This window comes from Chaetodon auriga, chromosome 15 (assembly GCF_051107435.1).
Source record: "Chaetodon auriga isolate fChaAug3 chromosome 15, fChaAug3.hap1, whole genome shotgun sequence".
NCBI lineage: Eukaryota > Metazoa > Chordata > Actinopteri > Chaetodontiformes > Chaetodontidae > Chaetodon > Chaetodon auriga.
The window spans coordinates 6,170,378-6,194,779 of record NC_135088.1 but is presented as its reverse complement, the minus strand read 5'-3'; the positions used below and the strand labels follow the sequence as shown (position 1 = coordinate 6,194,779).

At 44.4% G+C, this 24,402-nt stretch overlaps 4 protein-coding genes and 1 pseudogene across 7 annotated transcripts; 3 read left to right on the top strand and 2 right to left on the bottom strand.

Annotated features, from left to right (window-relative positions):
- Positions 1 to 788: 788 nt before the first annotated feature.
- On the top strand, positions 789 to 10,620 carry ddx46 (DEAD (Asp-Glu-Ala-Asp) box polypeptide 46). Of its 2 annotated transcripts, none has more exons than XM_076750550.1 (23): positions 789 to 905; positions 1,174 to 1,344; positions 1,704 to 1,826; positions 2,127 to 2,214; positions 2,310 to 2,478; positions 2,701 to 2,942; positions 3,036 to 3,146; positions 3,360 to 3,525; positions 3,814 to 3,934; positions 4,241 to 4,416; positions 4,731 to 4,852; positions 5,713 to 5,791; positions 6,902 to 6,984; positions 7,115 to 7,279; positions 7,464 to 7,626; positions 7,856 to 8,049; positions 8,179 to 8,316; positions 8,485 to 8,634; positions 8,822 to 9,049; positions 9,150 to 9,368; positions 9,662 to 9,806; positions 9,920 to 9,993; positions 10,166 to 10,620. In XM_076750550.1, exons 1-23 carry the CDS (start codon positions 889 to 891, stop codon positions 10,211 to 10,213), a joined length of 3,192 nt encoding a protein of 1,063 aa, XP_076606665.1. In that variant the 5' UTR covers positions 789 to 888; the 3' UTR covers positions 10,214 to 10,620. The 2 variants fall into 2 exon arrangements, with proteins under 2 accessions (XP_076606665.1, XP_076606666.1); XM_076750551.1 differs by having other exon boundaries at positions 801 to 923.
- A 350-nt stretch (positions 10,621 to 10,970) lies between these two features.
- On the top strand, positions 10,971 to 18,126 carry c15h5orf24 (chromosome 15 C5orf24 homolog). 3 transcript variants are annotated; one of them, XM_076750054.1, is made up of 2 exons: positions 10,971 to 11,226; positions 12,740 to 18,126. In XM_076750054.1, exon 2 carries the CDS (start codon positions 12,743 to 12,745, stop codon positions 13,361 to 13,363), a length of 621 nt encoding a protein of 206 aa, XP_076606169.1. In that variant the 5' UTR covers positions 10,971 to 11,226; positions 12,740 to 12,742; the 3' UTR covers positions 13,364 to 18,126. The 3 variants fall into 3 exon arrangements, with proteins under 3 accessions (XP_076606169.1, XP_076606170.1, XP_076606171.1); XM_076750055.1 differs by having other exon boundaries at positions 10,974 to 11,226; positions 12,737 to 18,126; XM_076750056.1 differs by lacking the exon at positions 10,971 to 11,226 and adding an exon at positions 11,265 to 11,622.
- Positions 18,127 to 19,098: 972 nt separating this feature from the next.
- LOC143332511 (stonustoxin subunit alpha-like) lies at positions 19,099 to 19,623 on the bottom strand (annotated as a pseudogene).
- Positions 19,624 to 19,728: 105 nt separating this feature from the next.
- Positions 19,729 to 21,091, bottom strand: LOC143332509 (E3 ubiquitin/ISG15 ligase TRIM25-like). The gene has a single exon (XM_076750053.1). The coding sequence runs from the start codon at positions 21,074 to 21,076 to the stop codon at positions 19,730 to 19,732; it is 1,347 nt and encodes a 448-aa protein (XP_076606168.1). The 5' UTR covers positions 21,077 to 21,091; the 3' UTR covers position 19,729.
- Positions 21,092 to 21,464: 373 nt separating this feature from the next.
- txndc15 (thioredoxin domain containing 15) lies at positions 21,465 to 24,159 on the top strand. Its single transcript, XM_076750619.1, has 6 exons — positions 21,465 to 21,658; positions 22,129 to 22,448; positions 22,655 to 22,801; positions 22,949 to 23,112; positions 23,571 to 23,701; positions 23,792 to 24,159. Exons 1-6 carry the CDS (start codon positions 21,565 to 21,567, stop codon positions 23,986 to 23,988), a joined length of 1,053 nt encoding a protein of 350 aa, XP_076606734.1. The 5' UTR covers positions 21,465 to 21,564; the 3' UTR covers positions 23,989 to 24,159.
- The last annotated feature ends 243 nt before the right edge of the window (positions 24,160 to 24,402 follow it).

Below are 24,402 nucleotides of genomic sequence, written 5' to 3'. Positions count from 1 at the left end.
TCTAAGTAGGACAGTGCATATAAATAAATGTTGCTGAAAACCTACTTTCCCATCATAGTTTATTTGTAGACCATCGTTTAGAAAAGCCTTGAGTTGAGATTGTAACTACTCTATAGTTTTAACTAAAGTGGGGGTTCATGAGGGCCACCAGCAAAATGATTAGTTTAATTATATTCCAATTCATTATCCAAAATTGTCCTAGTTTGAAGAGGACTTAGAGGTGGGTCTGGGCAATAATTCAATGGTATTTAGAGCACATGTTGAAGCATTTTGTCTCATGAAATGCATGACGGTGACACGTTTGATTAATATGAATATGCAGTGTGTAACTTTAGATACATTTTATGTGTCAAGATATTCTTTGATTTTTTTTTAATTGTTGGAATAGTGATAAAAGCAAACAGCATAGAAACATAAGGCAGAAAAAACAATAGTTTTTAAAAGCAATAGATATAAAAGTTCTTCTAAGAAAAAAATAAATACACATCACGTTTCAGATACACATATTCCAAGTGCCTTTGTCATCACTATTTTCTATTAAATGTAGTGGAGTAAAATGTATGTTTCCCTCTGATATTCAATAGTCAAAATATATAAATGTAAAAATAATAATATATTTATACTTTATTTAAGTATTCCGAGTGGTTCTAATGTGTTTTTATTGTCTCTGTCACTCAGGTGCCAGTGTATTTTTGTAGTCGCCCCTCTGACCTCCCACCGCGGGGTGGCGCACTACGCCGTTCACTCTACGAGTTTGTAACTTGAACTGTCGCAGTTTTCTTACGTGCAGGTTGGAAGACGCAAACAACCGTCCACCGCATTAGTGTCGTTTGTGTCCGTAACTACTTTGAGGTTTTTTTTTTACAAGACAAACTGCGTGGAATAGCAATGGGACGCGAGTCGAGGTATGTCGGAACTACTGGGTCAGTTTCGTCCTTTTATCGTCTATTGAATCGATTGTGGCTAACTACTATAGCTGCTAAACTTTAGCTGTTTTAATTTCAGTTGCTAATTTCGATTAGCATGCTAGCTACGACATCACTGTATTAGCCAGCAGCTAATCTCATATAACCTTTTAATATGAATGAAAAAGTGTTTGTAAGTGGCGTTTTATATCAACAGTCTGATAGCTTACTGTCAGCAAACATGATTAATATGCTTTTTGGTCTTCAGACACTACAGGAAACGCTCCGCGTCTCGGGGACGGTCAGGTAGCCGGTCAAAGAGTCGTTCCCCGGACAAACGCTCCAAGAAAGACGACCGGGACCGAGACCGAAGCAGGAGAGAGCGGTCACGGAGCCGCGACCGTCGTAGGTCCCGGTCCAGAGACAGAAAACGAGCCAGGTGGGTCCTCTACGCTACTCTGTGTTGACAACGCGTGAGTGTAAAAGAGAGAGACTGCGACTGTTTACACGTAACGGAACCAAAAACCATCTTTAGATTTTACTTTCTGTGTTCATTTCAGTAGAAATTGTGGATTGGTGGATTGGGAATATGAGCATGATACCATATCAGTTTAAAGAAACAAGTTTCAAGAAAACAATTGCAGTTTATTTTAGGAGGGTCTGAATGTGTTTGAATATGCCCTAAAATCCCTGATTTCAGTTGTTGTTGAGGATCACTTGAGATAAGGACATAAGTGTGAGAGAAGTGAAAGAAGTCAGCGTTGTCTCCCTCTTGACTTTTTTTGTTTTGCTGTCCAGGCGCTCCAGGAGCAGAGACAGAAGGAGGTCCAGAAGCCGAGAGAGGAGGAGGTCGGGCAGCAGAACCCGAGCCCGGAGGTCCCGATCTGGTAGCCCCAGCAAGAGCAGAAGACCAGATGAAAAGTGAGCCTTTAAAAAAAATCACATATCTCAAGGCACAACTGACGTCTAATTCATCCAACACTATATCCAATACCAGATCAGTCCATTGTCACGACACCCAATCCAGATATTTGATTTCTTATTGGACAGGTATCAGTATTAGTGCGTCTCTTTTCTAGATAACTTACTGGCAAATGGTTATGGTGGGTGGATATTCTGTCAAAGACCTTTGTTGTGCACTTTGTTAGAAGTGTAAACATCTTCAGTGCTCTCAGTTTCAAACTATTTCTCGTATTCTCTTTATTGTTATCTTCCTCGCAGGTCAAGAAGCACTGAGACAGACAACATTGATCCGATATCTGACAAGAAAAAGATTAAAGAGGAAAAAGAGGATGAAAAAGTTGAGGATGTAAGTTCCACATTATTAAGTTTGTGCTCACTTCTAAAAGGTCACCACATAGTATATGGGGAAATATTTCTCATCTTCACTCTGTGTCCATGTAGCAAGACTTTGACCAGAATAAGCTGGAGGAGGAGATGAGGAAGAGGAAGGAGCGTGTGGAGAAGTGGAGGGAGGAGCAGAGGAAGAAGGCCATCGAAAACATCGGCGAGATCAAGAAAGAACTGGAGGAGATGAAGCAGGGCAAGAAGTGGAGCCTGGAGGATGACGATGGTGAGGAAGCAAACTGCAAAAAATAACCAACAACACTTACATTTAAATCCATCTGGATTGTCATCACAAAGTCAATCAGAGAGCCACAGAAACTCAGCTGAAGTTTTAGCTGACAGGTTATCTCATGTGACGTTTCATTGTAGAGGAATCTTGGTGTCTACATGAGAAGGCAAAGTCCCAACAATGTAATGCCTTATCCTTATAATAAACTCCTCATTTCAGATGACGATGAGGACATTTCAGCTCCAATGGAGGCTGATGACGATGAAGATGGGGATGGGAAGGGAGAGAGGAAAGAGAGGGAGATAAAGGAGGAGAAGAAAGAGGAGGGTGAGAAGGAGAAGGAGACTCCCATGGAGCAGCAGGCCGAGGACGACGACGTGGATCCTCTGGACGCCTACATGGAGGAGGTGAAACAGGAGGTGAAGAAGTTCAACATGGGAGCCATGAAGGGAAATGATAAGGTGAGTGCGAGGGGAAAATCCTCTGATGTTTAGTTTTGTCGTGGTTATGAAGCATTATTTTGAAATGTCATTTTTTCTTTTTATCTTCAACAGAAAGGAGCAATGACAGTCACCAAAGTGGTGACAGTCGTTAAAACCAAGAAAGGTCCTCACACTCACAAGAAGAAGGGTGAGCTGATGGAGAATGACCAGGATGCGATGGAAGTGAGTTGCTTTTTTAATCCTCATCAGTGTTTCTTCAACACAGAGAGATTTTTCCCAAAGACATTACTCTTCTCTCAGGTTTAAAGTGTGTACCCATCTAACAGTATTGCAGTTTTATTGGTGTTTCATAAATGAAATACAAACCCTTATTTAACCCTTCTCCGAATAGAAGACACTGCTAACTGTCCAAAATGTAACCGATGTGTTTGGCAGTACTCATCAGAGGAGGAGGAGGTGGATCTGCAGACGGCTCTGACGGGCTTCCAGACCAAACAGAGGAAGATCCTGGAGCCTGTTGACCACGGGAAGATCCAGTACGAGTCGTACCGCAGAAACTTCTATGTGGAGGTCCCTGAGCTCGCCAGGATGACTCAGGAGGGTCAGTGAACTGAACACACGAGATGAAGATTTCAGTTATGATTAGCTCTGATCCCACCATTGAGATTTTTAATGCAGAGACTGCCAAATAACCCTTACGACTGTACAGTCATGATTGGAATTGATGAGTACAAGTGCAAACTTCTGCTGTCAGGATTTAGGTTTTTGTAGCACATGTGTTTTCTGGAGAAATTTCTGTTGCTGCCTTGCAATATTCAAAATATCTGCCTTTGTAAACCTTCACCATCTGTCTGACATCTGTCTGTTTGGCTGGTTTTAATCAATACAGATGTGGCTGCATACAGGTTGGAACTGGAAGGGATCACCGTTAAAGGGAAGGGTTGTCCCAAACCCATCAAGACCTGGGTGCAGTGCGGGGTGTCTATGAAGATCCTCAGCGCTCTGAAGAAGTGAGTGTGACTGATGGTGACTGCTGCTGTGATGGACGAGGCAACATTTTGAGGGAAATATAGTAATTTAGCAATGATCTTTCCAATAGAACATGAAAAAAGAAGATGATCAGTTTCCCAAAAAGCGTTTGTGTAAATTGCTCGAGCACTGATTTAAGTTCATGTGCAGAGAGCAGCTCTTTTTTTCAAACGTGAAGTGAATTATTCTTTCAGGTTAGCTGAAAATCATAATCCGAATGTACATGACATGTGCATGAAAGCAGCACACCACACTGATGTTAATCTCTTTTTCCTGAATGTACCCAGGCACGGATACGAGAAGCCCACCCCCATCCAGGCCCAGGCAATCCCTGCTGTCATGTCGGGTCGAGACCTCATTGGCATCGCCAAGACCGGCAGTGGGAAAACCATAGCCTTCCTGCTGCCCATGTTCCGACACATCATGGACCAGAGGCCCCTGGAGGAGTCTGAGGGTCCAATCTGTAAGGAATAGATGATTTTATACTTCCTTTAGCCATGACTCCACTCCTATTTCTGTTATATTTACAAAGAAACATAACTGAAGTGGTTTGAGACAGAAAGTAAGAACTTGGATTGCAGAAGCTGTGATGTCCTCCTGTGCTTTACAGAGGTTTGGTTCTGGGCCCAAAAGTAGGTCAAAGGAGGACCAAAATAGGACCCATTTAATAATACGCTCTGGCTGTCATGCTTCCGCAGCATTTCTAATCTTGTTCATCATCCATCCTAAGAGGCATGAAAGGCACTTCATCATCCTGTTTTCCTCCCTCTGCCACAGCTGTAATCATGACTCCGACCAGAGAGCTGGCTCTGCAGATCACCAAGGAGTGTAAGAAGTTCTCTAAGCCGCTGGGACTCAGGGTGGTGTGTGTTTATGGAGGCACGGGTATCAGCGAACAGGTAAACGCACACACTGACGTTGTCTGCTCAGTTTATTTCCCCGAGCGCTTTAATTCGCCGACAGTGATTTGACATCCGAGATGCTTTAACGTTGTCACGACACCAAAATTTTAAACTTTGATGCATAGCCAATAATAGAAAATGATACTCCGTACCTCTTTCAATACCACAGCAAAAAGACAATATTTTTTGTCCTTTTTCTTTTCTTTATATTAACCTGCACACAGTGCTGGCGCAGACTAACGTCAGCTCACTCCAGCTTGCTTCTTGAATAACAGTAACAGGTTGTTCTCTGACTCACGTGGTGCTGCCTGCCTGTGCCTCTGCCTTCAGTCACATGGTGGGCTCGTTGCTGGAGAAAATGCTGTAACAGCAACAGGTTGAGGACCAGTTGATTTTTCTTCTCTGTTGTTTCATCTGTGCAGGCTTGGGTTGAAAATCTGATCTTCAGTTTCAGTGCGTCCGATAATATCGACTTGCCGTAAACACGTGCTGTCAAAAAAGTGCCAAAGTCTCAATACTTTTGACAACTTTAAGATGCATCGTGGGTAATCTAGCCCCTTTTGACAAGGAAGACGAGTACATGGAATAAAAACTACAGTCTGTCTGATCATGTCCATCAATGTCTGACAATGTAATGGCGGTGCATTGCAGAATTGGTGGAGTTCTCTTTTAAATAGATCAGTTTATCCATTAAGGACAAAATCACCAACAGTTTTAATCTGATGAAATTAGTGATTGGTTGCAACCAATTATTAAGTACGGTACTGTGACCTGGTCTGTAAGATAAGTTAGAGCTGCTACTTTTGGTCAGCTGTTACGTTGGGACATTAATACCGTCGGTTGTTGTCGGCTTCCAGATTGCTGAGCTGAAGAGAGGAGCTGAGATCATCGTATGCACACCGGGAAGAATGATTGACATGTTGGGGGCCAACAGCGGTGAGTTCACACGCCTCGACCCTCTCACTTCCTCATTCTGATAGGATGCAACACATTTTTAGTGCTTTGTGAGCCTTGTGTTAATTACCTTGCATGGAATAAATGTAACAATATGATGAAGTACACAATGAACCGAGTCAGTACCACTTACTAAACTGTTGACATTATTTGACCGCCTTTGGGATCAGTCATATCCACAACACAGTGATGTCTTTCCTGAAGATCAGGGCAAGTAGAGGTAGGTGGACCTGGTGCTGCCTCCGTGGTTCCTCAAACTCCCAACCAGAGACGACCAAAATGTTTAAGTGTGTTGTAACATGGGTGAGGTGAGAGTAGCTTGATGCTCGACCAGGGCTCTACAGTGTTATTGTTTTAGTGCATCTGTTCATTTCAATAAATTCAAGCTGCCCAGAAGAGATAAAATTGCGTCTTGATGTTCAAAACACAGGAGATTTTCCGTGTTATTTTCACAGATCTCACATCTGTAATACTTCGTCAGTCTCCCTAATTATTTTTGATTTGGAGCTCATGCAGCTGCTGAGAATAAAAATCATTGTAGATCCCTGAAGATTTGCATTAAAATGTGAAGGAATGCTTGGCAAAGTGTTTGGAAATGTTGCTATGTTTGCTGACCCTTTTTTCATTGTACATTATGTGAGTCTTTAATGAGCAGTCATACTGTAACACAAGGGGTTTTTGTTGTTTCCACACATGCGAGGTAATCTGTAATATGTTTCCCTTGTAGGTGAAAAGGCGCTTGGTCAGATATTGCTTGATGGGGCTCCATCTCTTGTATTGTATCTTGAGGCTGTTTTCTGACTTTTACAGGTCCCTCATGCCCCTGAGATGGTACGCAAGACCAGAGTCAACCAAAAACAAACCAAAAAAATGAATGATTTTTAAAATATAAATGATGAAACCCTGGCCACTTCACACTCAGAACAGAAGCATGTGCTGAAGTTAGGACGTCTTGTTTGTTGTCATGAAATGTCGAGTAGTCTTTTCCTGAAAAATGTCTGTTTGTAGTTTAGTGTTTTTTGAAGAAGAAGACAGGACTGGCTTTTGTTGCAGTCAGCTGTTTTCCTCATGCTCCTCTCTCTTGGCATGTAGGTCGAGTCACCAACCTGCGGCGAGTTACATATGTGGTGTTGGACGAGGCAGACAGGATGTTTGACATGGGCTTTGAACCACAGGTGGGTGTCGCGTTCACGGTTTGTCCTACTTGTTCTGTGTCTAATCATGCATTGGTCAACTTTGCACACTTGGCAGCCCCATAAAGGATTCACTAAAGGTTCACTAACTAACGTCTGCTTCCTCTACCAGGTGATGCGAGTTGTGGACAACGTACGTCCAGACCGGCAGACGGTCATGTTTTCGGCCACCTTCCCCAGAGCCATGGAGGCGCTGGCTCGTAGGATCCTGTCCAAGCCCATTGAGGTCCAGGTGGGAGGCCGCAGTGTCGTCTGCTCCGACGTGGAACAGCACGTGGTAAATCATCTATGTTCATCTCTAAGGGCACATTTGCTTTCTTTGTCCGGCATCGAGGCAGACTCCAGTGCAGTTTAACAGTATTCTACTTTAGTTTATATACGTATATATTCTTCAAATTCATATTGGTAACTCCGTCCAAATCAGAGCCCTCCTCTCTCTCCGTCTCACTCCTTTTGTTTAGCTGGTGATCGATGAGGACAAGAAGTTCCTGAAGCTGCTGGAGCTGCTGGGTCACTACCAGGAGAAGGGCTCGGTCATCATCTTTGTGGACAAGCAGGAGCACGCAGACGGGCTGCTCAAAGACCTGATGAAAGCCTCGTACCCCTGCATGTCACTGCACGGAGGTGAGGGGTCACATCGGGGATGCACTGATTACATCTTAGTGGCATGGTTTTTACAATTTTATGAGCAGTTTCCTGTAGTAATCCGAATTCAGAATTTCTGGCCATGAACTCTACCGAAATATCATCTTAAATGTGTTAACGAATGTATTTCGATGTAAGGAATTATGAATGACCTGATGATTTTCCATCATTTGGTATTTCATATATTCCTCTCCTGTCGTCCGCTTAGGAATTGACCAGTACGACAGAGACAGCATCATCAACGACTTCAAGAATGGAGCGTGTCGTCTGATGGTGGCCACCTCTGTGGCTGCCAGAGGCCTGGATGTCAAGCAGCTGATCCTGGTGGTCAACTACAGCTGTCCCAACCACTACGAGGACTACGTCCACAGGGCCGGGCGCACAGGCCGAGCAGGCAACAAGGTCAGCAACTTAAAACTGAGTTTGTGTTTTGCTAACGGTGTTTTTTTTAAAGTTTAGCTCTCTGTGAACGGTTCTTTACGATGGAAGTTTAAATTTTAACACATCTCTACGTCTTGTTCCTTCTTCCAGGGCTACGCCTACACCTTCATCACAGAGGATCAGGTGCGCTATGCTGGTGACATCATCAAAGCCTTGGAGCTGTCCGGCTCTCCTGTCCCGCCTGAACTGGAGCAGCTTTGGGCCTCCTTCAGAGACCAACAGAAAGCGGTAAGAAGAATTAATTGAAGTAATGAATATGTTCAGTCTGTGGTGTCGACCCAACAAACTTGTGAAAAAAGAAATCATTTCAGCTGCTCCGAAAATGGTCTTTGAGAATTGAATGGACTTTTTTTTCCCCCTCGTCCTCTTTGTTGCTCCCCTCCTTTATCTGTGCAGGAGGGTAAGACCATTAAGAGCAGCAGCGGCTTCTCAGGAAAAGGCTTCAAGTTCGACGAGACGGAGCATGCTTTGGCCAATGAGAGGAAGAAGCTGCAGAAAGCTGCTCTTGGACTGCAGGACTCTGATGATGAGGACGGAGCTCTGGATGTGAGTAACGTTCAGATTTCATTGCTTGTTTCATGATGTGCAGCACTCACTTGTTTTTAAGCATCTTGTTAAAGATTTATTTACTTTTCGGTATCTTAACGGTGGCGTCCTCCCAGTGACCATTACAAATTCATACTTATTAATCATGTGACCCGCTGCAAACCATCTGAATGATCCCCCTCCTCAGATCGAAGAGCAAATCGAGAGCATGTTCAACTCCAAGAAGAGGGTGAAGGATCTGTCAGCTCCCGGGGCGGCCGCCGGCGCCGCAGGAGCAGCCACCACCACGGCAGCCGTCCCCGGAGGGCTGCCCGGCCTCGGACCCACGTCTGCTGGAAACATCCAGAAGCTGGAGATGGCCAAGAGGCTGGCGCTCAAAATCAACGCGCAGAAGAACCTGGGCGCCGAGGCTCAGGTACGTTAAACTGAGATGAAATTTGTCTGTGCGGGTGTGTCTGAGTTCACTGTGAGACCACACGGACTAAATACCAGACTGGTTTCCTCGTCATTCACAGGACGTGATGCAGCAGGCCACCAACGCCATCCTGCGGGGCGGCACCATCATGACACCCTCTGTGTCAGCCAAGACCATCGCGGAGCAGCTGGCGGAGAAGATCAATGCCAAGCTGAACTACACCCCCGTGGAGAAGCTGGAGGAGGAGCGGCAGGCGGCTGAACAGGCCGAGACCGTCAAGAGATACGAAGAGGAGCTGGAGATCAACGACTTCCCTCAGGTCAGCAGCACACAGTGCACGGCTGCACCAACGATCTTCAGCAGATTCCTGCTTTCAGCTTTTTAAAATATTTTCTGTGCCAGTTTTTTTAGGTCTCTTAAACATGATTTCAAATCTGAGTTATTTCTGTCTAACAGGAAATGTCCATTACATTTACTCCATTACCGTTATTCAGATGAATTTAGATTTCAGGGCTTTTATTTTGAAAGACTTTTTACTATTACTATTTAAGAAACTGCTGTTCGAGTGTTTTTCCCTGCTTGTAAAATGTTGCTCGTTTTGTCCTTCCTCAGACGGCCAGGTGGAAGGTGACCTCTAAAGAAGCTCTGCAGAGGATCGGTGAATACTCGGAGGCCGCCATCACCATCAGAGGAACCTATTTCCCTCCAGGCAAAGAGCCCAAGGAGGGAGAACGCAAGATCTACCTGGCTATTGAAAGTATGTGCCACCCCCACCTCTGAGCTCTGAATTTACTTTGAATGGAGTTTCCTGTTTTCTTGTGTTTGACAGAACTTTATACGCTGTGTACCAACGTTGTGTTTGTCTTCCAGGCGCAAACGAACTGGCTGTGCAGAAAGCCAAGACGGAGATTACGCGGCTAATCAAGGAAGAGCTCATCAGATTAGTAAGCATCTTCTTCCTCTTAAAATCAATAACCGCAACTGGATATCCTGCAGATTTCAGGATAAAGAAGAGCCTGTTTCAGATCGTATCTCAGCAGGAAATAAAAGACATGACTGCTCAGCAAATATCTATGAAATATGTCACTTACTGTCTTTTTTTTTTTCCCCTTCTAGCAAAATTCCTACCAGCCGACGAGCAAAGGCCGGTACAAAGTGTTGTAGAGGAGGAAGCGAGGCTGGCTGGAGGAGTGTCTGTGTGTCAGCAGTCTCCGGTCAACTCTACAATTTCATCAAAGCTGTTGAAGAATATTTTAGTCTATATTTTTAATGTTTCCTTCAGTTATCTAAGTTTTGGGTCTGTTGTTTTGCTCTTGGTTTCCTCTGTGATTCAGTTCCCATTGATTTTTATACCTATTTTTGGCCTCCAGTGTCATTGAACCATCATAATTCTACAAGGAGCTCTCCGTGATGTGTCTTTAAAGAAAAGACAGTTTCCTTGATGTCATCTTTTCTGGTCAGATTTCCCCCTGATGTGTGCAGAAGCAACACACCAACCACAGTCTTTACAGAGAGATCCTTTGATGAAAGATGTTTTTTACTTTTCCTCACAATAAAGCAAAGTGTTGAGAAGGAAATCAACTTGATTTGTGAAGCTTTGTGCATTAACAAATCTGCAAGATAACTGTGTACTCTCACCGACTCTGAATTATTCAACAGGCTTTCGTTTGTATATTATTCATCAGTAGAGGGTGGTGCTGTTTGCTAAGCGCTGAAACTGGATCATGGCTCAAATTTGGGACGTATTACACTAAATAAAGCATGCTTTTGCGGCTTTCTCGCCGCTTGCTGGTTGCAAACAGTTGTGTGGGTTTAGAAGTGAAAGCAGCGTTTTGGATGCGGTTCAGGAGGGGAAGGAGCAGCAGCCTCCTCGCGTCCCCCTGCCCGCCGCTCTGCGCATGCTCAGACTGCGCTCCCGTCTTATTAATTTTTAATGGAAAATGGCTGCGTTTCTTATCCAAACCTCTGGAGCTGGGAGATAAAAACGCGCCCGTCGGGACCGTCGATCGTCCGGTTCGCGTCCACGCCGAGACGAGCCGATGCGGTGGTGAGCTGCTAACGAGCGGATGTCCTGCGGTGCGAAAAAATTTGGGGAAATGGATCGACTGGCGCTTTGAGGGATGAAAGATCATTTTTCTCCTTAACCCTTTCCGCTCCGAGATCTGCGAACAATCGAGGTACAGTAACCTTTGGTGCTAACGCTGGCGGCTGGAGGGTGTGTTTTACATTCAGGATCTGGCCTGGATGGAAGCCGTCAAACCCAATATCGGCGCACGTTTCCGCTCCTGCGCCAACATTTTAAAACCCCCTTTACGCAAAACCGCTACCCGGGCCAAAACGAGCCACATTCAGCCGTCTGTGTTGTAATGTTACACGGGGGCAAAGTGACACCGAGAGTGGGAGGTTTTTGTCGTCTGGACGCAAAGATGCCGAATGTGTGTGCATATTTTTTGTGAATGGATATTACTCCAGACGGTGTAGTGTATGCGATAGTAAAGTCCACACCTCCTTGCATCCTGTGTCCTCCTTAAACAGAGATCTCATCAGCAGCAGTCTGTGCTCCCTCTCTGCAGGTATTTATAGCCTCATGGCACTCATGAGCTGGAGTTAAAGAGCAGCGTGAGCGCAAACTAATCACTGGGTGTTATAATGATACCCGTAATGAGAGATAAGAGTATTCTGACCGCTTCCTGCACAAGGAGGTCAGAGGTCAGGGTCACCTGCAGACCACCTGCAGGTAGGGGTTCAGCATCTTGTTCAAAGGCACTTCAGCAGTACTTTAATAAGGTTTATGGTAAGGTTTGGAGGGATTGTCCAAAGCCATGACCCTGACCTGCATCACATCTGTACATTTACACTCACAGTCGGGGTTGGCCCAGGTGAAGGAGGCCCTTTGAACTCGTTGACCTCTGACCTCTTTTTATTTTTTAGCTTGTGAGGAGTAAGAATGTAGAACAAACCAACAAACATCAGCCAGGATTTCTGGTTTTAGGTACCCGGGCTCAGAGAAAGCAGAGTGTGAGCTCATATCAAGAGGAGATGAAAGCATGTTGACTGTACAGGCGCACATCCAGAGCAAAGCAGAGTTAGATTCAGGATGGTTTGGACCCATCCACCCGTCCCTCACACCAAACATCTACAGTTACAAAAGCCCATTCAGAAAATAACCTTGTATTGACGAGCACCAGCTCATTCGTCGTAAGATAAATGTGAATCAGAAGAAAAATGTTCAGCTCAAAGAAAATAACCTGCAGTCACACCTTTAGCGTTCAAGTTTTTACGTGTCAGATGGATTTACTTTCTGTACTGCTTTATTTTGAAAGTGGTTCCTCTTATTTCCAAAAGCTTGTCTGACTGTCTGAGTGGAAAAGGCTGCTGGGAAGCTGAGATCTGTCTAACTGGTGGACTTTCACACTGTACTTTAGCACGAAGCTAAGATCATTAGTACTCCCTCAGCATGGAGCTAAACCAGTTCGGTCACATGTTAACAGGGGCTGGGAGTGTACTGCCTGAGAACACTGCAGCCAAAGTGTAAATCTCACCTTTGTTTTGCTTGTTATGGTTGAAGACTAACGTTTGTACATCTGCTCAGCTTCCTCACCTCTGATGAAGAGCAGCACACTGCCTCTTCGTGAATCTTTTGTCTAAGTGTGATAATAACAGTTGCAACTTATTTCTGACCCCCAGCAGAAGATGATGCGCCAGGTGTCAAGCAGTGACTTCTGCATGAATAGCAGGCCGTCGTGCCTAGCAGAGGACGGCCACCACCCCACCTCCCACTTTGAACTGTGCACCTCCCAGTCCAACAAGTTCTACCCTCCTCCCCCTCCGTCCCTCCAGATGACGCTGGCTCCCATGGCCTTACCCGCCCAGAGCCACAAGCCAATGGTGTGCCAGAGACAGGAAGTGCTTGTGGGTGACCCCCGCGCGTCGGGAAAACTACCCGGCATTAAAAGCGCCGATCAAGCGCCGGATGAAGGCAAGAAGAAGAACAAGGCTGTGGGGAAGACGGGCAGACGCGGGAGGCCTTTGGGAACCACCAAGCTAGCCGGATACAGAACCAGCACAGGGCGACCCCTCGGCACCACCAGGGCTGCCGGGTTCAAGACAAGCCCGGGAAGGCCGCTGGGTACGACCAGAGCGGCGGGGTACAAGGTCAGCCCCGGGCGGCCTCCCGGCAGCATTAAGGGCCTGTCTCGCCTCAACAAACTGGGTTATGGTAGCACCTGCAGCGGAGCGGCTTTCCCCTATCCTCTACCACACAAGGAAATCCTCTGTGAACCTTCCTGCAAAGAGAAGCCAGCTAACGAGTAACGCTCTGTTTCTACTCGCCCTCCATCAGCTGAATAAGAGACGCATGGGTACAGGTTTCCTGCCAGATACTGTGGGCGATTGTAATCTTTCGCTGTGAGGCGGAGAGGAGGAGATTTTCTATTGTTCGTGTCGGTGTCATCTGTGTGCCTGCCACCTGATATAATACTGTTAGTTTTTCAGTGCTACTGCTGGAGATCTATGGTGTGTGGAAGCTTTCACTACACATTGCTGTGTCTGTTTTCTTGGAGAAAAAATAATACCGGATGTTCATTGAGCAAGGGGCTTTTATCTGACTAACAACTGTGGTGGTAGTTCATGACAGGTTTAACTTTTAGCGTGCTTTATGTAGCATTTTAACACCGCTGAATGATCGATTGCTGTAAGCCAAGGAGGCCACCGTGAGAAGATCTGCTGGGCTGCTTTACGGCTCAAAGCAAAGGCAAATTTTCCTTTCGTGCTCATCACATGAGTTTCATATTAGCTAATGTCGCTAATATTCGCTCTTGTTCAGGGGGGAAAGAGAGGGACAAGCAGCCACAGGGCGTTGTCTCTGCAGGGGGAAGGTCAGTTGGAAATGTGGTCTTTCATTTAAAAAACAAAATGCTATATGTAGCACCTTTTAATGTGTCATAACGGGAGGCGTGTCACTCTGGATTGAGGACATTCAGAGGAACAGTTGTGGGTCAAGTGCCTTGCTCAGTGGCACTTCAGAGACACGTATAGATCATCGTCCAGGCTAGCAGCAGCTCCAAACTGAAATCCAGTTGATCCAGCTTTTCCAAATGAACACAAACACACACACACACACACACAAAAACCCTCCTGCTAACACCGTCTTCACTCTCTACATGTCACCCTGCAAAGCGTCCACATATTATCTGCATGCAAATGTCATCAAAGCAACTGAGTCAGCTCACAGACTGTTACAGTTATCCAAGCCCAAACTAATGTTTCTTTTTTAAATATAACTATAAAACTAAAAAAAAGAAAAAGCATTGCAACATTGCCAGCCACTCTGTTCGCCTCCTGCTTTTCGTCCGACCTGCTGCGGATCGGTTAATGTGGACCGCGGTGGCCTCGTCGCCCGGTCGGATCAGCCGCCTGCTCGTCACTCGACAGTCAAAACCCCGTTTTGCCGGTGGCGTCTTTGCAGAGGCAGTAAGTTCGTTAGCTTCCTCCTGGTAGAAACGATTTCTCTACTCTGATCTTTGTCAGCTTGCCAAAGTCTGGATGTCATTAGATACCAAAATCATACATTTTCTAACTCACTTTGTTTTTGTTTTTTTTAACAAACCCCCCTGACAGACATTTGTAATTGTTGTTTCAATGTCCCACCTCCGAGAACAAAATCTGGCCTGATCAGGTCACATATATACAGTGTATATGTATCTATGTCTATAGAGAAAGTGTGGGTTTGCTTTAGAGGGGACACATTGTAATGATGTCTTTTCACATTGTAGACGAACTCTGTCGCCCAAACTCTCACTGCGATTCTTTGGTGTTATCCAGGAAAACCACTGGTTGCATCATTTGGCGTAAACAAGGATGCAACAAGCAAAATACGAATCAGAAGAAAATGAGCAGCACTTACAAATTATCTTAAACATTTATTTGATGTGATATTTGTGTGACATTTACCTCAAATATCTCTTTTGTTTTCAATACTTAAAATCCATGTTAGGCACATGGATTTTAACGCTGGATCATAAACAAATGAGACCATCACTGACAGCGCCCCCCCGCCTCGGTTCTGTGTTACTACACTGCAGGTTGTATTTGGTAGGAAACCTGCAGACAGGTGGCGCTGTTCCTCAAAATCCCTCCCATTGCATTCATGCATTAAATAAACCTGAAGAGAAAAGCTAATGGCCACAAGACAGCAAATCACCTCAATCATGGTCTCGTTTGTTTCCGGTGATCACACCGAGGTTTCAGAATTATGTGTTTAATTTCTCCAGTAATGGTACGGCTTATCGATATTGTGATTTTACCAATGGGAAGGTCCGATCCAGTCTGTTTGTTACGATGCTGTTTATGATGTTGTTTTAGGTACATTACCATCGCCCTGTAGAACACTTGAATCTGACTGTGGGGGGAAGCTGGTGCTTTGGTGAAACGCTGATGGAGAATAATTGAGTGCAAACAGACAGACATGAAAGACGCAGCAGCTTCGCTGGTTTAATGTTTGTCTTTTCACATGACGCTCGATGCACCGTCAATACAGGAGAATATGATTTTAATCCAACATAACTGATTGGCTGTTTGGCTACACGTTGCTGTGTTGTACTCATGTTTTATATTATTTGAAGGTTGAATCTTAAAACTTGCCCTTATGATCATTCAGTTTTTGGTACTATTCATAAACATGACCAAATTTAAAGTCGTTCAATTCGGTGCAATAATCTGTTGTATGTATTGTACTGTGAAAACTTTGATACTATCACTTTTTATTATCGTTGTATTTTTATACTCGTGTACAAGGCCTTCTGTCACTGGTTTCGTTGGTGTTAACAGAGGTTGCTGAAACGTCACACACGAACATCCTTTTCGCCCTCCTCTACCAAAGAATACGATGTTATCGACCTGCAGACTTTTGCGCTATTTGATTTGAAAGATATTCCAGCCGCTCACAGGATGACCTTAGCATGAACGCTACTGCGTAAAATAGAAGTGGAACAGCCCTCAGAGACCACTATCCCGTAAAAGGTAGTATGATTGTTTGGATTAGTGACGAACCTTTAAATTGTTGCATATGAAGTGATTAAAATGGCAGTTTTTTGAATGCATTGTAAATTGCTATACACTGACAATGTTAACTTAGTTCCTTTGCATTTCATTGTATTTATATCCATCTGTTACTCTACTTTGAAAGCAGTTCTCTTTTTTATATATAATCCTTATGTAGCCACGTTGGATATTTGATGATGTTTGGTTGGGTTACGGCTGATGATGCCTGGCTGTCTCACGTCCTGAAGTTTGTGTTTTTCAAGGCTGCAGGTGATGAGGTGGACTGTTAGCTGGACGGCTCCTTTTCACAGAAGACATTTTGACATGTCACAGTAGGCAAAGCACAGGGGGAAATGATAAAATGAAGGATGGCTTGGTTCCATTTAGCTGCTTCAGTTTCAGGTTCCTCGCCCTCGCTGTCACACCATCATGGCTTCCTGGGACACTTGAACAGACTGTTAATTACCCGTGTTTCTCCTTCTATGTGAGGAGCTGAAACATGTTTTTTGTCCATATTCTCAGCTAACTGTGGCTCTCCTCTTGTACTAAAAGGCATCTTGTGATTATTTTGGCAACCATCAACTCCCATACACACTGTGTGCTAAAGCGGCTAGCCCCTCCACCGCTAACACCTATAAATCCATACAATCCCTCAGAATCAGAATTGTTTTATTCGTTTTTCTTTTTAAAATGATCATAGTTATGGAGACAGATGGAGTGACCTGCATCCTGTTGAGCGCGGTCGTGTTTTAAGGGCTGACTTTGATTTATTTTCTCACCTCCAGAACAAAAACCACAGATGTTTCAGTTCCACTTTGGCTCTCTGTGGTTTGATGGGATCTGTTGTTGTTGCAGCAGGACAATGGCGTTCACCAACAAGAAGCAAGACCTGTATTTGATTTTTGATTTTTTTTTTTTTTTTTTTTTTTTTCACAAACGCATCTCATGACACAGTCAATCTTTTTGTAAATGTGTGGTTTAGCCACCCAGAGTGCACAGGATGTGCACAGGTGTCAAATCAGCGTCCGTCACAGCTAGTTTTTTGGAGGTTTACGGGGGTCAAATTGCCTCAGTTAATATTAGGAGTTGTGCAAACTTTAGTCCCCAGATATTTAGATATTTAGGTGAGAACATGGACAGAAAGCCATGAGAACATGTTTCAGCTCTGTAGAAAGACTGTTTGAAACCCATTGAGTTAACAGTGGAAATGGAACAGAGGCTGGGTGGGACAGGTGGGCGGGGTGGGACTCCTGAATGTTTAGACTGGGATTAGAGATGGCTTGGGTTCAGATTTGGGTAAGAATTTAAGCAGGACTTCCTTCTCTGTGACAACAATTTTGTGTCCTACTATCTGAGACATTTGGCTTTCTGCTCTGTGAACAGACTCGTTCTAAAAGGTAAAAATCAAACACATTGACATGATGGTGTGATGACTGATGTCAGCACGTCAGATGTAACCTCAGAGCAGCGTGGAGGTCCGTGTACATCTGTTTCACAGCTCGTCTCTGAAATACTCTAAATGAATGGACAAGATGTAAGAACGTAGATGTTACAAGCAACAATTTATTCCCTGAATTTTGTTTCCTTGACAGAAAGCACTGATGTTTTGGATTTTGAGGACGTGGCAGGAGGGGTTAAGGGGTGATAATGGAATATGGATTAAAATAGACTCAGTAACAGTTAATTTATTGTCATTCCTGTCAACTACAGCTGTGGTATTTCAATTTAAATCAGTGCTGATGCCACAAACAGGAATGGATGGTCCATCTTATATTTGCCTTTTTCATCACTGCTTTATGAGTGATTCTTTTTTCTTTCTCACCATCTTCAGCATTAAACCAACACACGGTCTGTAGACAACGATTTCCAAAAATATTACCTCACATTTTGAGTGTTTATGAGAAGACGTGGAGCCCAGTTATTCCTAAAGTGTGATTGGCGAAGCCCGTGAAGCTTTGTATTATTCCCATTTTATTCCTGCATGATTGTTGTGGAATGTTCAAAAGTTGTGTAATAAATCTGAAAGTAACACATTCTGCTGAAATACTGTCTTCAAATGTTTTCTCTTTTCCAAAGAGCCAAAGTTTCACGCACTAAAAATCATTTCATGACCATAAAGTGAAGGTTATTTAATTGCCTTTATCAATATCCCTGTGTAATTGTTCCTGTTACCAGAATATGTTGAAAACTGTGAAACTGATGGTGAAAGGAAGAATATAGACTGTTTTCTGGTTTGTTTTGGTGGTTTGGTGTCAAAATGATAAGTCAACTATTCATGTATTTATTTATTTATTTATTTGTAATGTTTTGAACATTTACTTTTCACAAATGTTGCTAAAAGGGTTAACATGTAAAGACACTCTTAAAAAGATGGTTAACAAACTATTTTTCAGAAGGTTCAATTTAAATTCATACAAGCTGCAACAGAGAAGCTAATTTTACTCATGTTTTAAGCACTTTTTGGGTACATTTAAAAAAAAAAAAATGTGATTTGCAATATCATTCCAACAGCAGCACAGACAGCAGAATGTAGAGCATCGAAAAGAAAACGTTCAGTTACACTCAGCATGTTCATGAAGATATGACGCAACTCAAATAACTCTTATTTACTTTAAATTCGATTCATTTGGCAGATGCTCAAAAATCTAAACTGGTTTATAATTTTTAACATGCATGACTATTTTTATTTATTATTAGAAAAAAGATTATTATTTAAGCCCATATGTACAATAATCAGTTTTAAGCAGGAGAGACTTTTCATTAGCCGTTCATCACATGCAATAATTCATATGATGAAGACGTTCAGTAAATATATCGTAAGGATCAAATTTCAAAAAGCAAGACTAACAAAAAAAGGATGAATCCTTATGAAGAAAAGAAACTATTTCTTTTGACACAAACAAAACAGCATCAAATCCAAGTAATGGATCCCTTTGATCGCTGCAGCGCAGACACACCTCATCCGACACTGTTCAGCAACACGCATGAACCACTTTCATCTACTTGAGCTAACACAGCTCAGGAGTGGCTCCAGCAAAACTTGGAAACCAAAATCCAGGATGGAGAGGCTGAGTGGACGTGGTCTGGACTCTGTGGAGGACGGTCATGGTTTCAGAGACGCTGTGGAGAGACAGAGTACCTGCCTGATGGTCCAGGTAAACTCCTACTGTGGAGGCCTGAGGGCCTGAGATGGAAGTTTCAACACAGTTATGTCTGAATATATAACTTCCACTTTTCCAATCTAATGACCAAGATTTGTCATTAAATCCAAATCCACACCCTTTTCTGTTAATGTCCTTGTGTGCAACAGGTATAATAACTCTCTCGGTCCATTTCACCTCCCAGTAACAGCATCCAGTCAGACCCTCTCTACTCAGAATCTGAAAACATGTAAGAAATCGGTCTGGATAAGCTGACCCTACCTACCAAATGTGTGATTGCTGTATCTGTATAGTGGCACGGTGGCACGGTGGCAACACTGTCGCCTCTCACAGCAAGAAGGTCCCGGGTTCGAATCTCGCTGCGGGCACCATGCCTTCGGTGCCTGCTGCTCGAGGAGGGCCTTTCTGTGTGGAGTTTGCATGTTCACCTGGGGTATCCTCCGTAAAAATATACCCCCACTAAAAACATGCAAGAAGATCACCACCAATCAGTGTCCAATGGTGACCAATCAGTGACCAATGGTGACCAATCACTGACCAATGGTGACGCCGAAGATGGGTCCCCGGGCGCCGGTCTGGCTGCCCACCGCTCCTGGTCTGCCGCGGAGGAAGGACGACCAGGATGGGTTAAAGGTGGAATCTTCCTTCTTCTTTTTTTTCTTCTCTGAACCAGAGTAGTTCCGAGCAGATCTTCTGCTCTGCTTGTGGAATCTGCTTGAGGGAGCAAAACATCCACTTCAGCCACTGCCAGATTGATCTTTGGCCACTCATCTCTGAGAACAGCCTGCAGTTTATCTTTGGCCTCTGACACAGCCGCTGTCACACCCTCAAAAGAGTTCAGAGGGGGGGTATCAGTGATGATTGAGCCTTCAGGTTCCCTCAGATGTGACAGCGAGGGGTAGTTGTTCAGGAAATGGAGGTGATCCTCTGTGTGTGAGAGCTTCTGCAGCTCAGCGTCTCTCCTCTGCAGCTCAGTGATCTCCAGCTGCAGCTTCTCCTCGACCACTTCAGCTCGCCTCACTTCAGTTTTCTGCTGGAATCTGATCTGCTGCTTCACTTCAGCGCCTCTTTCCTCAATGAGACGGATCATCTCGGTGAAGATCTTCTCACTGTCCCTCACAGCTTCATCAGCAGAAAGATTGATAGCCTCCACCCTCCTCTGCAGCGCCTTGACTTCTTTCTCTCTGTCCTGGATTCTCTGTTGGACTTTTTGCAGAGTCAGCCCGAGCTCTGTCTGCCTCTCGGCCCTTTCTGCTGCAGCAGAGACTGTGTCATGGCCTTTATGATCGTCCATGGAGCAGAGGTAACAGATGCACTGCCGATCCGTGCGGCAGAAAATCTTCATCACCTCGTCGTGCAGAGAGCAGATGTTCTCATGAAGCCTTGAAGTGGCTTCAACCAGCTTGTGCTTCTTTAGTGGAGCTATGTCGTAGTGAGCCTGAAGGTGTTGCTCACAGTAAGAGGCCATACACACCAGACAGGACTTGAGGGCTTTCACCTTCATCCCAGTGCAGAAATCACAGGCCACGTCTCCAGGTCCTGCATAGGAATGATCAGCCGGAGCAGCTTGAAGTCCTGCTTTCTTCAGTTCCTCCACCAACTCTGCTATCACGGTACTTTTCACCAGGACAGGCTTCTGCGTGAAGCTCTGTCTGCACTGAGGGCAGCTATGAGTTTTCCTCTCATTCTTTTCCTCCCAGCAGTCGTTAATGCAGCTCATACAGTAGCTGTGCCCACAGGGAATGGTCACCGGTTCTTTTAGAAGGTCCAGACAGATTGAACAGCTCAGTTTTTCTCGATCCAGGTGAATCATCTGCTGCGCCATTTCTCCTCTAGACGAAAGTGAATGTCAGTAAGTTTCACTTTCTGTTACCAGATAAAAGCTGTGCTCATTTCCTTGCTGTTCATTCACTGATCTACAGTGTATAGACTTTTCCGCTCTTACGTTTCATCACATGGTGTTTACACCCATCCCTACACTGGCAGATCTGTTAAAGTGGGGGAAACGACTCTTTAGAATTAAAGGGTGGTGGAGGTCATAAAATTGTGTTTGATTCCAGAAATAGGAGCTGTGTGATAGTTGCAGTGTGCCTACCGCTAATAGATTTTACTTAGGACCCAAATTATCATTACACCGTTTATTTTTTGTAACAATTTGCCGGAAGCCGGCTCATTGACCGGAAGCAGAATGTGGAGGTGTCGCATTTATTTTCTTCCGCCACAGCTCGAAACATTCCTTCCTGTGTGCTGAACAGTCTCCCATCTCAACAACATGTCGTGATTCATACTTGTATACCGCAACATTTTAAAAATATGACGGGGATTTTCGCCAAGCTTAACATCCCGTGTGTTTTATTATTTATCTTGTATCATTCTTATGTTTTCCGGTTTTCTGTTGCCGCACAAGGTAAGAGACTGACAGCAGCATGTTAGCTAAACAGCGCTAGCAAAACACCGCAAACTGACAGCGAACGTTCATGTTTACTTCACAGCTGTCTGGTGGTCGTACAGACGTTAACTCACAGCACTAATTACATTTAGTACCAAGAACCATGCTAGTTGTCGCAGTTAATTTGACCAAACCTTGTCTGTTTCTCCAAAATAATTCCAGTTGTTTAAATGAATAGAGATATAGTGAAACGTTTACAAACACATTGTAATGTGATATAGGTTGTTAGCGGAAAAGCTAACGTTATTGCTGCACTCACGGTATATAACGTAAAAAGTAAATGAAACAATTAATTTCATTGGACTGGGCCTAGCTAGCTAGGTAAAGCTGCTAACAGCACCTTAACACAACAGTTTCAACTAAATCTGGCCATGAGAGACTGACCATATGCACTGAGCCTCGATCTATAATTAATTTTTTTGTTTCAGAGAACGATGAGTCGCTGGAGCTCATGCTGTCAGAGGATGCAGTGTCCGACTTGGAGAACAGCCCGAAGTTCGTGGAGTCAGAGGACCTGGACTCTCTGCCCAAGAGGCAGTTCAAGACAGCTGAGATTGCAGATGCTGTGATGGGAACCGAAGCCCCCATCGATCCATCTGACATCGAGTCCCTCTTCCCCAAAAATGTCAAAGACTTCCAGTCGGGCTTCTCCCCGCCTTGTGATGAGAACAGTGCCCAGTGTGGCTCACCAGCTCTGGCTGATGGAGAAGCATCAGTGGAGGAGACGAGCTCTGAATCATCACTCCAGGTGACTAACTAGAAGCACTATTGCATGAATTTGTTGTTGTGAATGACAACTTAAAGAGCAGGGTGAGGGATGAACGCCTGCCTCCTGGGAAAGTTTGGTTGGTAACTTGATTAACAGCCAACAAACAGGAAGAATCACGAAAAGCAAGTGCCTGTAATATTGGGCGATATAAATAAAACTGACTTGACGTGGATGTTTACTTCTAGGTCACTCTTGACATCGTGCATGCAGACATCACCCCAACTGAGGAGCAGAACGCCACAGAGGCCGCCAAGACGTACAAGGTGAACTGTGATAAGAGGAACATCACAGGAATGGACAGTTTCACTGTGCAGGTCCTCAACGCGTCGCAGGTATTCATTCATGTGAGAGAGCTGGGTTGCATAGCCATGATCTGGCTACGCTGATAATTCAGTCAGTCTGTTTTTATTCCTCCAATAAAACGCCAGAGGAGAAGATTCAGTCCCTCAGTCTGTGCCCTTCTTCCTCGTTTCCCTCAGGACCTGATGGAGTTCCTGAATGCAAACAGCACAGAGTGCTCCGTCGTGCTGTTCTTCACCGCCTGGTGCCAGTTCTCGGCCAGCCTGGCTCCTCACTTCAACGCCCTGCCCCGAGTCTTTCCCAGCATGCACTTCCTGGCACTGGATGCCTCGCAGCACAGCAGGTGAATGGGGTCTGATGTGCATCATCCCCCCCTCTGTGAAAGTCCACTCTTAAGGGGCATTAAGTGACTTCTGGTTTTTATTACCTTTTGTGGTCTGTGGCTCAGGTCACATCATAGGAATATAACTAAGTACTTATATGTGTGTACATGTGAACAAAACTATTAACTGTAAAATGATGTTTTCTTGGTGGTTTTGGTTGTTAATAATCTTATTTAACACAACTTCATGTTCACCAAAAACTCTCTGTAAGCTAGGGCTAGTGGTTCCCAACCATTTGTGCTTTTGATCCTCTAAAATAAAGCAGTTTCTACTACTGTGTGTGAAAAACATTAGCAACACCCTTGAATATAATGCAGATCAACGCAGAGTCACTGCTCACTACAGCCTCAGAGAGCCCCTCAGAGTTCAGTCAACACCCCTTTGAAAGAGTCTTTGTAATTCTTGTGTCTTCCACCAGCCTCTCCACGAGGTTTGGGACCGTGGCAGTGCCCAACATCCTGCTGTTCCAGGGGGCCAAACCAATGGCTCGGTTCAACCACACCGACAGAACGCTGGAGACGCTCACCTCCTTCATCACTAACCAGACAGGTACGAACAGAAGACAAATCATGTTGTTTTTATTCCTGCACTCTTCCTCCATCCTGCTGTATTCTCTGCTCTCCCGTTGACGTGTTCCAGGATTTGATGCCAGCTCCGACAGAAACGTGTCGGATGCGGACCGCCTCGGCCCCCTCCCCAGCGTCCCGGTGAAGAGCATCGACTGGCTGCTGGTCTTCTCTGTCCTCTTCATCACGGGCTTCACTCTGTACGCCATCCTGAGGACAGACAGCATCCGCTGGCTCATCCCGGGACAGGAGCACGAGCATCAGGACTGAAAACACGCTGACTGCAAGTCACTGGATGTAAACGATCGTGTGATTGAACTGTTTAGTTTGTTATTAAAATGTTGCTAATGTGCTTTTTCTTCAAGTGTTTGATGAACTGAATTAATTTATGGGAGATGTTGTGATTTATAATAAAGAATATAATGATTTGTAGCTGTGAAATCAGAGCTGTAGTTTCTCTTCTGTACTTTTTTTTTATTAGATATTCCCTTTCAGCCACAATCCTGAATTACAAAATATACATATATATATAAAATAAAAAACTTTATTAAGGGGAAGTAGGAACAGGATCACATGAAGCAAAACTTCAGTGGAGTGTAGTCCACTAATTTCATATCCACCTTTTTAAACTGCCATAAAGGCCTTACTTCAAATGAATCACGTCACACAAACATACAATTGAAG

Bases quoted from the DNA above. Each gene is read 5' to 3' on its own strand.
- ddx46 (XM_076750551.1), top strand. From the start codon at position 889: ATGGGACGCGAGTCGAGGTATGTCGGAACTACTGG. The intron at 2,943-3,035 runs GTGAGTGCGAGG...TATCTTCAACAG, and splicing joins CCATGAAGGGAAATGATAAG to AAAGGAGCAATGACAGTCAC. The intron at 7,627-7,855 runs GTGAGGGGTCAC...TCGTCCGCTTAG, and splicing joins CTGCATGTCACTGCACGGAG to GAATTGACCAGTACGACAGA.
- c15h5orf24 (XM_076750054.1), top strand. From the start codon at position 12,743: ATGATGCGCCAGGTGTCAAGCAGTGACTTCTGCATGAATAGCAGGCCG.
- LOC143332509 (XM_076750053.1), bottom strand. From the start codon at position 21,076: ATGGCGCAGCAGATGATTCACCTGGATCGAGAAAAACTGAGCTGTTCA.
- txndc15 (XM_076750619.1), top strand. From the start codon at position 21,565: ATGACGGGGATTTTCGCCAAGCTTAACATCCCGTGTGTTTTATTATTT. The intron at 22,449-22,654 runs GTGACTAACTAG...GTTTACTTCTAG, and splicing joins GCTCTGAATCATCACTCCAG to GTCACTCTTGACATCGTGCA. The intron at 22,802-22,948 runs GTATTCATTCAT...CGTTTCCCTCAG, and splicing joins AGGTCCTCAACGCGTCGCAG to GACCTGATGGAGTTCCTGAA.